Source organism: Thunnus albacares, chromosome 18 (assembly GCF_914725855.1).
Source record: "Thunnus albacares chromosome 18, fThuAlb1.1, whole genome shotgun sequence".
Taxonomy (NCBI): domain Eukaryota; kingdom Metazoa; phylum Chordata; class Actinopteri; order Scombriformes; family Scombridae; genus Thunnus; species Thunnus albacares.
This window is the reverse complement of record NC_058123.1, coordinates 17,229,205-17,244,131: the sequence shown is the minus strand read 5'-3', so window position 1 is coordinate 17,244,131 and position 14,927 is coordinate 17,229,205. Positions and strand designations below refer to the sequence as shown.

At 38.3% G+C, this 14,927-nt stretch overlaps 1 protein-coding gene across 1 annotated transcript; it reads right to left on the bottom strand.

Moving 5' to 3' along the window:
* Positions 1 to 5,928: 5,928 nt before the first annotated feature.
* rbp4l (retinol binding protein 4, like) lies at positions 5,929 to 8,248 on the bottom strand. The gene is made up of 5 exons (XM_044332747.1): positions 8,127 to 8,248; positions 7,447 to 7,564; positions 7,217 to 7,353; positions 6,562 to 6,674; positions 5,929 to 6,475 (listed from the first exon to the last, which is right to left on the bottom strand). The coding sequence occupies exons 2-5, from the start codon at positions 7,561 to 7,563 to the stop codon at positions 6,252 to 6,254; spliced, it is 591 nt and encodes a 196-aa protein (XP_044188682.1). The 5' UTR covers position 7,564; positions 8,127 to 8,248; the 3' UTR covers positions 5,929 to 6,251.
* Between the last annotated feature and the right edge of the window lie 6,679 nt (positions 8,249 to 14,927).

The window sequence follows — 14,927 nt, the reverse complement described above, 5'->3', positions numbered from 1 at the left end:
CTTACAAACAAGAATACTAACTTCATTTTCTCAAAAAGAAAAACATCATGTAAAACTTTGCCTCCAGATGAGATTCAAAACCCATATAAAACATACAGGTATATATACATTTTTAAATACACCCTACATTAATAGGATATAAAAGTTGTTGATGAATCAGCTCCTGTTTTCATTGTAACTATTTACCAAATACATTTTGAGTTTTTCAGTGTTGCTGCACAATAATCTACATATGTTATGCAAATGTCATTGAGGTGAGGTGTGAAGTAATATCTCTACCAGTTAAAAAAAGATAAGCGATACTCTTGTAATAATGACGTAAATACAAAGAAAATTACTATAATTGACAGAATTGTAAAATAAACTGACAGGTCAAATGTGTTCATTATGTCCATTTTATGTCTTTTATGTCTTTCATGATGTCAAGCACTTGGTGCATGTAACTTCTTTTGTTGTAAAGCACTCTGAGCTGCATTCTTTTGCACAAAAGATGCTATACAAATAAAATTATTATGATTATTATCGTTACTAAATGTGTGTCAGTACTCAGTCATGCAACTGAGATTCGTGTCTCCACTTGATGAGCAAAACCAGAATGGGTGGTGTTTCTTCAGAATGAGTTGCATAAGCTAGAACTGTGTATACTAATGAAGAAGTAACTCCTTTCTGAGTAATTTTAATATGACTAATATATCTGATAAATCCTCAATTAGCACATCCGACCTGCTGAGCGCGCACTTTCTCTATCATGGCACAATAACTCCATTGTGACCTCCATCAACACTATAATTTAAGGTCACAGCCCTTTTGACCGTGGTCCCCATGCACCAAAAATCCTCAACAACAAAAGTCAAAGTGAAAGAGGAAACCAAAATGAACTGATGAAGAAAGTAATGTCAAATATAAGTTTGTTTTTTAATGTAATGGCACACATGCAGGACTCTGTACACTGTATCTGAGGCCAAATCCACATTAATAAGAATTAATTAGACAGCTTTTAGGTATTTAAAGTTTTCAAACCATGACAATATTTTCAGGTTGTAACTTAGAGTTCATCATCCATATTGAGATGGCAAAACATTTGAATTATGTCAGGTAGGTGAAGTGGAGCAGGTGGACCCAAACGCAGGCAGGCAGGATACGATGCAGAATATTTAATGGATAGATTCAAAAGTCACAGGAGACACTGAGACAGGGGAACACTGACGATATCCAGGACATAACGCAGGCGACTCGACAAAGACCTAACTGAAAACTGGACTATAAATACAAAGGGTGTGATTGCAAACCAAATACAGGTGAGGGAAACGAGACACAGGTGAAACACAAGGTAATCAAACACAGGAAGTAAAGGTGAAAAGACACAAGGTGAAAATATTTCAAAATAAAACAGGAACTAAAGTAAACAGACAACAGGTGACACAACACACGGGCAGACTGGGAGCAGATAAACTGGGGAAGACACTAAGGAGCAGGGCTTGGCTAACAAGGGTGCACATAAACACAGGAGGAATAAAGGAATACACAAGGGAAACAGAAAAAAACAAAACCAGGAAACATAAATGCAACACTGAAAACTCAAGAGAACAAAATACACAAAGAGTCCAAAAACAACAAGTCCAGGCAGGACGTGACAAATAATTTCTATTGACCATGCAAGCAAATTGAGGCAGCAGCTCAACACTGGTTTCTAATATTTTCCAAAGTAGTATTTGTTGTTTACAGAGCAAATGTGATGAACGGAGTGGACCAAAAGGACACATAGCAACAGAATAGTTACAGACTTCCTGAGATCACATGACAAACACATCAGACATTTTCAAAAAGCAGTGAACATGGCATTTCAAGAGCTTTTTTTTAAAAAAAAAACAACATCCTGTATATTGAAGGACTAAATGTGAACACTGAAACACTATTGGTTTAAGGAATCAACCAAATGAGCCTCAGGTTCTGCTCCTGAGACAACCCAAAATTGTGATAAATTCGCCACCTGTTTAAAGAGCAGTTAGACACATTTGTTAAGTCCCCCCGCGGGATCCCAGTCAGACGACTTGAAGAGTCATAAAACAGAGACAGAAAGTCGGACAAGTCAGGAGCACAAACAAACACACAGGAGGTCAACAAAGTTTTCAAACAGGTAGACATTGGACAAATGAAACAGATGATCTCTGAAAAATGTCTCTCACTGGTGCCCTGTGATCACAATAATAGTGATTCAACCAGTATCAGCCTTTTACATCTACCCTTTCAACTAGCTGATGCCTGATATAATGTGGAGGTGTCTATTCTAGAAAATGAGAATGTTCTCTGTACTCCTTTTGAAAGAACAAATTTGAATGACAAAAACAAAGTGGAGTATATTTGTATAATGAAAGCCAAAATCTAACCCTTGACAATGAGCCTAGATCATAAAAAGCTTTCAGATTGTAGTTCTGAATCAACTCTCTGCAAAAACACATCATTTTATTTTAGAGTCTTAATTTTTTTATTTAAAAAAAGAACAAAAATCTGTCAGTGAGGTGAGATTTTTTCACCTTCCTCCAAAAAATGTCAACTTATTAAGAAAACATAATTTCTAAGTATGATTTTCTTGATACTAATGCAACAATTTGTGTTTCATTACAAGATGCTGGCCCTTATTTCTAGAAAACAGGTTGAATCAACTCAGTCAATTGGCATCCTATTACCTTTTCTTGTTTGCAGAAAAATAAGAGTACGAATAAAAGATCATTCATTTGCACATAATCAGGGGTATGAATGAAGCCAATGACGGTATGTTTTTTTGTATGTTTTTTTTTTTTTGTACAGGTAAATTCTTGGAAAGAGCTGCACACATCCTACAGTAATAATAATAATAATAATAATAATAATTGTATTGCAGTGCTTCCACTGTAGAGCAGCTTTAAGGAGTCCGACCCACAAGCAGAAACATGTCGATGTTTCTTTGCATCACACATACCGTGTCTGTCTGAGTAAACAAATAGTACCTTCTGTCTTTCTTTTTGTATTTTTTCCTTCTGTTTCCCTCTTTCCTCACGCACATAAACACACCATCAGAAACTCAGAGAGAGAATGATGACAGAGATGAGTAGGAGACAGACAGATCATTGGATTAAGCAGTCTGGTGATGTTTCAAAAACAAGCACTCCTCCAGATATTCTCCACGTACGGACGCTGTGCTCACACAAAACTGAACAAAACAACCACTTTTTAGATAGACTCCACTCCTTTAAAGAAATAAAAGTATATTGTAATAAGTTGTGTGTGTGTGTGTGTGTGAACATGAACAGGGTGACATTTTAAAGGCACAAGAAAAATCTCAACACTCAGATCAAATCTCATGCCCACTCATGAGCCCATGAACCAAATATCTTTTAGTTCCCTACATTCTTCATCCCTTCACCTGTTTATGTGGTTAATGACATGTATTTTTAAAAAACAGCAGTGACATGTCTCCACCTTCCACATGAAAAACACGAGGAATGTGATGTTAATTGTTGATCAATTGAAACTAATGCAAAGCTACACTGACTATAAGTAATATTTATACATAACATAATTTACATGATAGTGACAAACAATCACTGTTTAAGTCTAAAAGGTCTTTATGACCGCTGTATGATGTTCAATGAAGTTTGACTACTCTCTAGTGGACATGTCTTGTTATAGCACAACTAGTTATTTATTCAGCAACAGTAGATGTGCACATGCAAATTCACAATGATGTAAAGCAGAGGGATAAAACAGCACAGGTCACTATGCTGCACGGCTGGTTGTTCCTGGTTGAATGCTGCTTTTCACCAGTACTTCAGAGTCTTTAGGTTACAAGTGCCATAGTATGGCCAGAAAGATAGAAGATTGTGTTATTTTCTGAGTTTTGTTTTGTCGTTTTGGTTCTGCATTATTACAACAGCTTTGTCAGGTTTCTTTAGAGAATACCGTAAGGCTTAAACTTATCCTCCAGGCATGGGATTTTTGAGTTGGAGCCTCACCAGTCAGAGAAATCCACTTATATTCCTGCCTTAGGCTTGTAGCCTGTTTACCTGGAAACCATCTGGCTTTTAACCGCATGTTTGGCTCTGCAATGTAGGTGAAACTTTATTACAAATTTTGTCAACTTAATAACTAAGGATTTCTAGGGTATAGTAAAGAAAACCTGAACCAAGGAGAGCTATATCAGAGATACTGTTTCTATAGCTACTGTGTAATCCTGCTGATGTTGTGCAACAAGCTGGGGTGAGATGTGTTAAAGCCAATCATGTGCATCAATGCAATAGAGACAATGCCCTGGCTTACAGTACTTCATGGAAGTCACATTTTTATTTGCTCAGACTGTATCACATGTAAGCAAGCTGGACTGAGACATTATCCACATTATTGTCCAACTCTCTTTCCCAGTGGTGCACCATAAAAATGACAAGGTTTTATCAATAAACATTGTTTTTATTGTCACATTGTGTTATATTTTTCTCATTTATTAGTGCAGATTCTTGCTAACTGGCAAATTATTTAATCTGCAGCAGCATCAAATCATGTGCTGTGATCTTTCCTTGTTTTTTTTGGCAACTCACTAGAGTAATATATCCTCTTTTCTGTGTTGGGCTGTGCTGTAATAATGTTTCTTTTGGATAAAAGTAGATTTTGTTTGAGTATTTTGTTCATTATTGTTTGGAGAGGCATCTCAGGTGTAAAATTGGAATATGTATAACAGGATTGTGGTTAATCACAGTGAGTGATGACACCGGCTGGCGGGACAGTGTGTAAGGAGCAGCAGGCCAGAGCTACAGATCTGTAGCTCAGTCTGCCTGTAAACGCGCTTAGCTCTGATGAGATCAGCTGTTTGAACTTACTGGAAATGAGACCATCTGTAATTCTCAGTTTAAAACAACTAAACCCAAACAGTTTTTTTTTTCTATACTCCTGTCAGGATTTAGCTTGTGTGACAAATGTCTTCTACTCTAACACATAAATTCTTTTCATATCAAATTGGATTTCGTGCTAGAACACAGGCACCGCTTTGAAGGTAAAAAGAACACAGAAAAGAGGATATATTATTCTAGTGAGTATGCCAAAAAAAAACAAGGAAACATCACGGCACATGATTTGATACTGCTGCAGATTAAATAATTTGCCAGTTAGCAAGAATCTGCACTAATAAATGAGAAAAGTATAACACAATATGGCAATAAAAACTATAAAACCTGGTCATTTTTATGGTGCACCACTGGGTAAGAGAGTTGGACAATAATGTGGATAATGTCTCAGTTCAACTTGATTACATGTGATACAGTCTGAGCAAATAAAAATGTTTAACTTTCATGAAGTACTGTAAGCCAGGACATTGTGTCTATTGCACTGATACACAGTAATGCGTTCACATGATTGGCTTTAACACATCTCACTCCAGCTTGTTGCACAACATCAGCAGGATTACACACCAGCTGTAGAAACAGTCTCTCTGATACAGCTCTCCTTGATTCAGGCTTTCTTTACTGCACCCTAGAATTCCTTAATCCACCATAACTAAATTGATAATATTTAGTGTATTGTCACCTGTTCAATAAGATTTTGAGCATTATGTTGTTGCATATAGTTCAGGCCTCTTTGCAATCCAAACAAGGAGCTTCAGAAAACTCCTGATATGATCTTTGACCCCTGGAGCACACTAATTGGCCTAACAGGTGAATTAGTATAATAGGACTAAAGTCTCTGACCATCAGACCACCAGTAAGCCCATTACTTCTCAGTGCATATTGTGTTGGGTTTGGCTGCATTTTCTCCGAGGCTCAGGAGGGATCACAGACACATACACAGCCAAAGTGCAACATGTTTTCCAGCCTGAACTGCTGACAAATGATTTGTTTGTATGTATTTTACTTCCGTTATCTACCTACATATGTGCACAAAGAAGGAGAAATTTCACAGATATTTGTTTAGAAAAATATTTTTATTCTTAATTGTCACATTCACTCAAAACACCACAGCAACAGTAACATTTTCCATGAACAGAGGAGGAAATTGATCAGTTGGAATCCTGGTGGGACACATGCAGGTTTTTCACCATCTTCGCTAATTTTTTTCTTCCCTCTTTCTCATTGTTTTTTTTATTGCCTCTGTTTATTCACTCTCACATACGCAACAAACACAGCTTCTCTCACATGCGCTCTCATTCTCCCTCCTCTAGCTGTCAAACCACCTAGACTGCAGCCAGCTGGCGCACTTCCCTGCTCTTTTCTCTCTGCTTTCTCTCTTTAGCAGGCTCCTGACTGCAAGACAGGTTGAAACTCTCCAGCCATGCAGATTTCCTCCTGTTTCTGACGGACAGTGCGCTGGATGGCGGGGGGCAGGCCGCGGGGGTTCCTGGAGAAGACAAGGGCATAGCCGTCCTCGCAGCTGCCATCCTCCTTCAGGGTGCGGCAGGCGTAAGTGATGGCGTAGTTGTCATAGTCGGTGTCGATCACCCAGTAGTTGTCACCTGGATATAAAGAAAGGGAGAGGTTAGCGAGTGTGGAAAGGGATGAGGGGATGCAAGAGAGATGTGCATATTTGTGCACAGCTTACCTCCGCTGGACAGGTAGCTGGCCAGTCCCTGGTAGTTCATGAACATCTTGCCGGGGGTGGTAGGGTCGGGGACGGAGTACTGGGCAGCCATGTCAGCGCACACAACCCAGAAGCTGCAACATGATGATACAAACATGCAAGTTATCATCATTACAAGTCTTTTGCTTATATCATTGCACACAGTATATCCTTCAACTTCTCTAAATAAAGCCTAGATTTCTTTTTCTATGCCATGAGCACTTAAATCAGCTGTTGTGGTGTGTGTTTGTAAAAGCATTCTTATGTAAAATCCCACCTCTCCAACTTGCACTTCTTAATCCTCCATAATCCAGGGAAAACCCAGCTTGTAGCTAATGCTGTTCAGAATGTGCATCTAGATAATTATACCTGCTGCTATCTTAAATCTTCAGGTGGACAACAACCAGAACCAGAGCGCCCTTCTTAACTCCTGACCCCTTGATACTGATTATTTGAGCTACCCAGAAGAGTAAAAAAGGTCTTTGTGACCAAACTGACCCATTGGCCTAACCTGGAGGTGTTTTAAGAGGGGTGAGGCCAGCTGGTTTTGCTTTCGTTCAAGTGAATTAAATAAATTCATCTGCTGATTTTAAGTAGAATAAGATGTATATCATTCCTGTAAGGCCGTCAGACTTACCCAAAGAGAGTGACACGTCCCTTGGAGGAAGCGGTCATGCTGCCGTCATCATCAATGGTGTACTCTGCAGAGATGTTGTCCTGCAGGAAAAGACCCTCTGGATCTTTCTTCTGCAATGCGTACCACTTCCCTGCATACTGGAGTGAAAGGGAAAGGAGGGAGAAAGTCAGAAATAGTTTTCAACTTCTTTTTTCCAACATGCACGCTATTTGTGTTTTGAATTTACTCACCCTCTTGGGGTCAAAGTCATCTTTGACTGTGAAGCTGTCAACGATGCAGGAGGCAGACAGACAGCACTCGATGCAGGACAGCAAGACCAGCAGCAAGGCCAGCTTAGAGGATGCCATTCTGTAATGAACACACATTATTATTAGTGTTTTCATGGTGCTCTAAAGATCAGGACCAGAAACAAGCTGTGGGACTATTTCTACTAGGTTGCTGAATACAAATTTAAATATACTACATCGACTGAACTATGCATGTTTGGGTCTTCTGATCTCTTGTACACTAATCTGAATGAGCCATCAATATATTGTACCATTTAATGACATATAGTAAACAGTAGCACTATGTGATAGCCTATTAGATCCCTAGTTATGCTGGAGCAATAAAGGTTTTTAGATGGTACAGTCCACAACTTATTTTGTCTTAAATTGTCAACTCTGACAAAATGTCACATGGACGAAATTACATCTTATAACAGTAACATCAAGTTATTCAAATTTCATACAGTAACGTGATTATTAAGTCTATCATTTCAACAGACTTCCTTTCAATGTCTGACAGCAGAAAAAGTTACAGACTTTCACAGAACTTAATCTGATAAAGTCTAAAGAAGTCTCAGAACACAACTAGAAACTAGAATTTGAACAGAATTTGTCTTAAAATGAGTAATATTTCAGCTTCTTACCTGTTTTGAGTCAAAGTATCAGCAGTGATGAAATTCTAGTACTGTTCGTGGTTATCCACCGGATTGAATGTTGTGTCAAAGGCAGCCTTTATATACACACACCACAGACAAGCTTATAACTGATTTTCATTGCTTGGAACTAAATAAGGTGCTTAAAGCTAGAGGTAATCTTGTTGGGTTGAAATGCTTACTGTAATCTGGCTTCTACGTTCAAACCTGCCCAAGATTTACTATAAAAACAATCAGACCTTTATGTAACTGATTGGAAGCACAATAGAACAGGCACACCTGAGCAGACGCAGGTGCAAATATAAACTGTATTTGCATGTTAATAACTGTTAATAACTGAAAGAAACTGTTGCAAAACAAAACACATGGCCATTTATGTTTTGTGTGAATCTGGAGGATTATTGTTGGTGCTTGAATCTTTGCTTACTTAAAGCAAAATTTCTTTTAGGGATGAATCTGGGAAATAAAGCAAAAGATTTGTGGATTGTAAGTTTTCTGAAAATTGAGGGTATATTATTTTAGCTGATTTAGGAGAAAAAAGAATGAGTACAACCTGATCAAACTGTGTTGGGCCATATGAAGTATGTATAACCTGTAGGGTAGCATCAGACACTTTTGAGCTTTGTTTTTCCATCTAGCTTATGAAGAAAGGCATGTTGAATACACTGTTATAGGATTATAGGATTTATACATGACGAATATCATAAGGTTACAGTAGATGACACAATACCAATATTCATTCAATTACAATACAAACTACAGTTTTGGATCAATCAAGGTTTGGTTATACAGTAGTGCAGTCATTTTTGCAGACCAGACAAAAAAAATGAGTTGATGTCAGTTGTTTTCAGAGAGTTTCTGATTAGGGCCACTTCCAGGAGTTATGATGGCAAAGTGCCACAGTGGCACGAACGGCACAAATCCCTGTCTGTGAAACTAGACTTGAAAAACTTTAATATAGTATAACTGGCTTTCATTAATTCATAATAGGACATAATACCTGTTACTTGAGAGGGTAAATAAAGTTGGACTACCAAATTATTTAGTCTTCATTTGATTGAGCAATCAATGTATAATCCTCTAAGAAATAGACTGTAAGCATGTTCAAATTTTCAAATTAACATGGTGATCAGCTAATAACACCAACACTGATAATACAGTTAGATAATAACTTATATACACAATACTCCATCTTAAATATAATGACAAACAGAGAAGTGGTAATCACTTTAACTATAATGCATACATTGGTTATGTACACACACACACATACACACACACACACACACACACACACACACACACACACACACACACACACACACACACACACACACACACACACACACCTTCTTTGCTTTGAACTTGTTAACTCTTTCTGGATTAACACCAGTCACATGACATTTGCTGCTGTCATAATAGATCATGTAATAAAATCCAAAGTCTTCTTCATGTGCAGATTTGTTCTTCTATTGCACTTTCTTTTGTCTTTGCTTAATTAAAGTTCTTTCATCTGTTTTTATACCTAAAATAACAATAAGTGGATCACTGCAGAATCACCCCACACTGATAGTAAACAGTCTTCTTAACAAGGATACAGACAGACAAGCCAATCAAGAGAGCCGATCTATTTTTTTCACTGGCTGTGCTGCTCAGTACTATAATCCTTCTTGTATGGCCTGAAATGGATCACTGACAGATATAGACACAATACACATCTTTTTATAGATTATTTAAATTCCTAAATGCAATATATTAATATTTATTGGAATTTGGAGGTTAATATAGGGGCTTATAAAAACTCCCTTTCTGAGGGATTTTTCTCATGATGACAACAGAGATTTGATACTAAAATTCCAACAAGTCATTCTGAAACGCCACATAATAATTTACTGTAAAAAAGGGTGTTTGATGACAAGTACTTCTCTTGATCCTGTAAAACCATTTAGATAAATTAACCTTTGATCTGAGGACACCTGTGAACCCAAAGGTGGTTATAGCAACAGAGCATGCTCCAAGCATCAGGTCATGATTATGAGCTGGTTTTGATTGGCTGACAGACCCAGGGTAAAGCTAAGATGATTATTACACCGTCTGCTGATCATCATAACTACCCTTCTGTGTTTATATCTATTTTAGTACTCTCACGTTCAAGGACTGAGCAAACATCCGCTGCCTAAAACCTTAAGCTTATACCGCTGAGCTATTTCCTGGTATTTGGAGTTGTGGCTCTGTGTTTGGTATATTGTGATGTGAAAAAGAAAAAATTAAAGAGTTTCAAAGGTAGGGAAGATTATTTATTTGGGCCTTGGTCAAAAAGATTTAGGAAGATATGACTAAAATCATGTATTTCCACTCTGAGCTGACCGGTTCTTTCTAACATCCAGCTTCAGAGAATCCCTGTTTCATGACCAGCTGGAGACCTTTGTTGAATTGTCATTCCTCATCTACTTTCTGCAATAATAAAGACATAAAATGCTCCCTAAAAATGATAAACACACACTTTTAATATAAGTTTTGAGTATTATTATTCTCTGCACACCCACACAGTCCTGAAAAGACAACTTATCAAGCAAATTAAGTCGAGACACCTGAGACCAAGGCTTTAATGAGTACAGGTGGTGAGATGTGGGTCTGCTGTCATCTTGTGGTGCATGTCAACATTGCAACTAGCGAGTGGTAAGTACAGTGGTAGTATAGTAGTGATGTGGAACTCTAAATCCAAACTGGAATGTGCTTTTTCTGAAGAAAATGCATGTGATTGCTGCTAGCTGATTAGACTACTAGCTGCAGCAGCTGCTACAAACTGTGGCTCTAGCAGCATTTTTTTTTTGTATTGTACAGAGGAGGTTATATAAAAGTCACATGTAACAGTATATATTGAGTGAGTACCGTGCATATCTATCTTCATCATGGTTTGAATTGTTTTGATGTTGATTAGAGAGAAAACCATCTGACTCCTCTGACACACATGTTTAAAAAGATACAACAGCCTCCATCAGACAAAAGGTTTTCTTGACAGTTTTCACACCACTGCAATGAATGCTAGGAGGTATATTCCAAGAAGCTAATATTGTTTCTAAACAACTTAATTTGAAGAGAGGAGACAAGGTGACAGGGAGTGGAGTCTGTGTGTGTGTGTATTTGTGCCTGCCAGTATGCAGTGTGTCTTTCTTTATATTGTTTTTGTGTGCGCACGTGTGTGAGACTGAAGCAGTTTTGAGCTGTGGATGTAACCTGAAGCCACTGATGGTTTGAATGTACTTACAGTTAAACAGGAGAGAGATAATCTGAATTGGAGCCAGCTGTGTGTCTCTGTGTTCGCATTTGCTTAAAGTGAGCAGTCTTGCCAGGAACAGGGATTTGAACCCACAACCTTGTAATCTCATAAGGAAGCTGACCATGAGAACATGGCTTAAACCGCTGAGCCAGCAGACTAGCCCCGACATGTTAAGAAAACATTCCCAATTTGTTGAGGAGAAATCGATTTGCCTAAAACTAAAGCTTGCAGCCCAGAGATTTGTACATCATTAGTAGCAGCAGGATTAGCTGAGGATGAGGATGTCTAATATCTGTACAAGAAACAGGAGGGACCACCTGCAGTTTGTATTGCAGTCAATGACAGCCAGACAGTGTGTTTCCCATAAATTAAGGTTTAGATCTCAAAAACTATAACTCCTACAGGAAATATATTTACATTTTGAGAGAGAGGAGGCTCGTGGCAACATTTTGAGGTATGATATGTGCTTGGAGAGTTAAAACTGTGAGAGTGAGACATGTTTACTCCCTGTGCCTAATGATGTCACACACTGATGAGATCTGAAAACTGCTGTAAAAGTCCTCACTTTGGACTTAAATTGCTCCAAAAGTAAAAAAAATAAAGGTATCATAAGTAATCAGATTACAATCACAGTTAGTCAAACTTCTATCCGTCCATCCAGTCGTCCCTCAGCCTGCAGACTGTGAGCACGTTTTTGCTGATTTACAGAAAAAAATCCTCTTTTGATCCTGTTTTTATTCAGCTGCAGCCTCACTAATCCTTTAAGAACTCTCACCAGACTCCATACAACTATTTCACCTTTTTAGAGTTCACTGTAAAAACACTGCTGCAGGACTCGTGTCATGATTCGTAGAGATTTCACACACCAGCACAGCCAATGAAATGACTGAGGTTTGGAATACTCTGGGGAAGGTTGGGATAGTTTTGGAGGATGTTTTTGATAGTTTGGAGGAGGAGCAATTTTGGAGTTTCACAGCGTTGACATCTCTACAGTGGTTTGAAGAGACAGTTTGACCTTTGACCTGAACATTCAAAACACTTTTCTGGAGTTTTTAAAGTAAGTTAGTTTTAAAAACTCATACATAAAGTTTGTTTTGGTTCTCAGGTTCATTCTGATGGAACTGAAGCTCAAAGCCTGAAGACACCCCTGATTATTATTACTATTATTAATTATAAGTGAACACTGTAACAGCTGAGAGGAGATAAAACATGAACCATCTTCTTTCAGCTGTTCCCACTAGGGGGGTCGCCACAGCAGATCATTTGTTTCCATTTCCTCCTGTCCTCTGCATCTTCCTCTGTCGCAGCAACCACCTGCATGTCTGTCCCCACCCTATCCATAAACCCCCTCTTAGACCCTCCTCTTTTTCCTCTTGCCTGGCAGCTCCATCTTCAGCATCCTTCTCCCAATATAACCAGCATCTCACTCTCCACCTCCATCTTGAACCCATCCGTCATTCCAACCGCACACCCCACCGCTGTCACACTGCCCTCATACATATCCTGCACCACCCTTACATACTTCCTCATACAATCCCACACCTCCTCTCTCGGCACCCTGTCATATGCTTTCTCTGGATCCAAAAAGACACAAAAACTCCTTCTGACCTTCTCTATACTTCTCCATCAACATCCTCTAAGCAAACATCGCTTCTGTAGTGCTCTTTCCTGGCATGAAGCCATACTGCTGCTCACTAATCATCACCTCTCCTCTCAGTCTAGCCCCTTTCCCATAGCTTCATGCTGTGACTGATCAACTTTATACCTCTGTAGTTATTACAGCTCTGCACATCACCCTTATTCTTGAAAATTGGTACCAGCACACTTCTTGAGTGCCATCAGTGTTAGAAAATATTTTTATGAATTTGAAGATTATAAAAATGTTTCACTGAAGACACAGAGATGGCCCAGCTATGCTTTTTCCCCAAACCTTGTGACTTGATATAATTACTCATTGACAATATTTACAACAGTGAATGAACAGCCATTTGAATTGTGACTTAAAATTTAAGACAAATGATACAACTTCAAGGTGTATCTTGCAAACCATGTCTCACTTTAGCATCTCCATTTAAAATGTTAATAAACATTTGTACATTTATATAATTAGAAAGTAATAGGAAAATAAAGCATGGAGCTCATTCAAGTAGTTACACTTAAACTTAGGTCATTTAAAAAGTAAATACTTACTTACTACAAATAAAGACATAAAACATTATAAACATGTTAACATGCTCCTCTAATGTAAGCTGTAACCAAACTGTCCAAGTTAAGTGTGTATTTATAAGGGTTTGTAGTGAGTGAGTGAATGAGTGAGTGAGTGAGTGAATGAGTGAGTGAGTGAGTGATCAAGAATAACTGAGTGAGTAACTGAAAAGTGTGGCTAACAGACTGATTGTGTGGGTGGATGAGAGGGTTCACTGACCTATATGAAGTCCCACTCGAAAGTCCATTAGTTTCTTTAGTAGACACACAAGGGTTGACAGATGTCATCATTTTCTGTGTGACTTTCTGTCTTCTCTGACAGGACTTTGTCCCGTCCTGCCGGGGTGCCTCCCTCAGAGTTTATCCCTGTGAGCCTGAAAGACAAAAAAGTGTGTTCAGAGAGGGTATGAAAAAATGTTCTAATTAATAAGATAATAATACTTAATTTATATAGTGCATCGATTATTCAGTATTGCATCTATCTAGGGATGCAACACTGTATTTTACAACCCTGGCAGGTTTGTAAAGTCTGGAAACATGATCAATCCCAAACACTGGCTGTGGCAACTATGGGTGTCGGTAAAATTCAAAAGTTCAAAAGACCAATAAGTATTCAGGACAAACTATTATTGGTGCAAGAAAAGCACATGGTCAGTATGTGAAATCATGTATGATTAAGCTTGACTCTGAGTGTGTGAGTGAGTGTATTATAGTCAAGTGTATATACAGTGTGATGCGTATGCGTGTGCGTATATGTGCTGCCTATAGTGTCCTGAAAATGTTCTTATTGTGATTTTAAAATGGACTCTTGGGAGATTAGCCAAAGAGATCCAAATAAACAAATGTATTCCTAATTGATTTTAGGTTTAATGTTAAGATTTAGGCCTCCGTGTTAAAATTTACCAAAATAACAACTGTAAAAATAGATCAGGTTTAGCCTTATGTTCCTAAAAATGCACTATTTATTAACCTCAATGAAGTACATGAAAAAAATTTGGTTCATAGAACAGCACTGAGAGGCACAGCAGGGAGTTTTGGTGTGTGCTACTAAACCCCTGTGAGGCTAAATAACTGCCCCGGAAAGAGGTGATTACTGCAATTCATATGTTGGATTTCCTATAGTCACACACACTCAAATCAATAACACACACAATTATTAAACTGAACAACCTAACTTACTATGTCCCCCCGACTCCGCCCCCTCACAGTCACACACACTCTGGACCTGCCGTAATCTATTATAGTGGAAGCAGATTATCTATTTGACCTTTTGTTTAAGGTGTTTATGAAACCTTATTATAGACAGG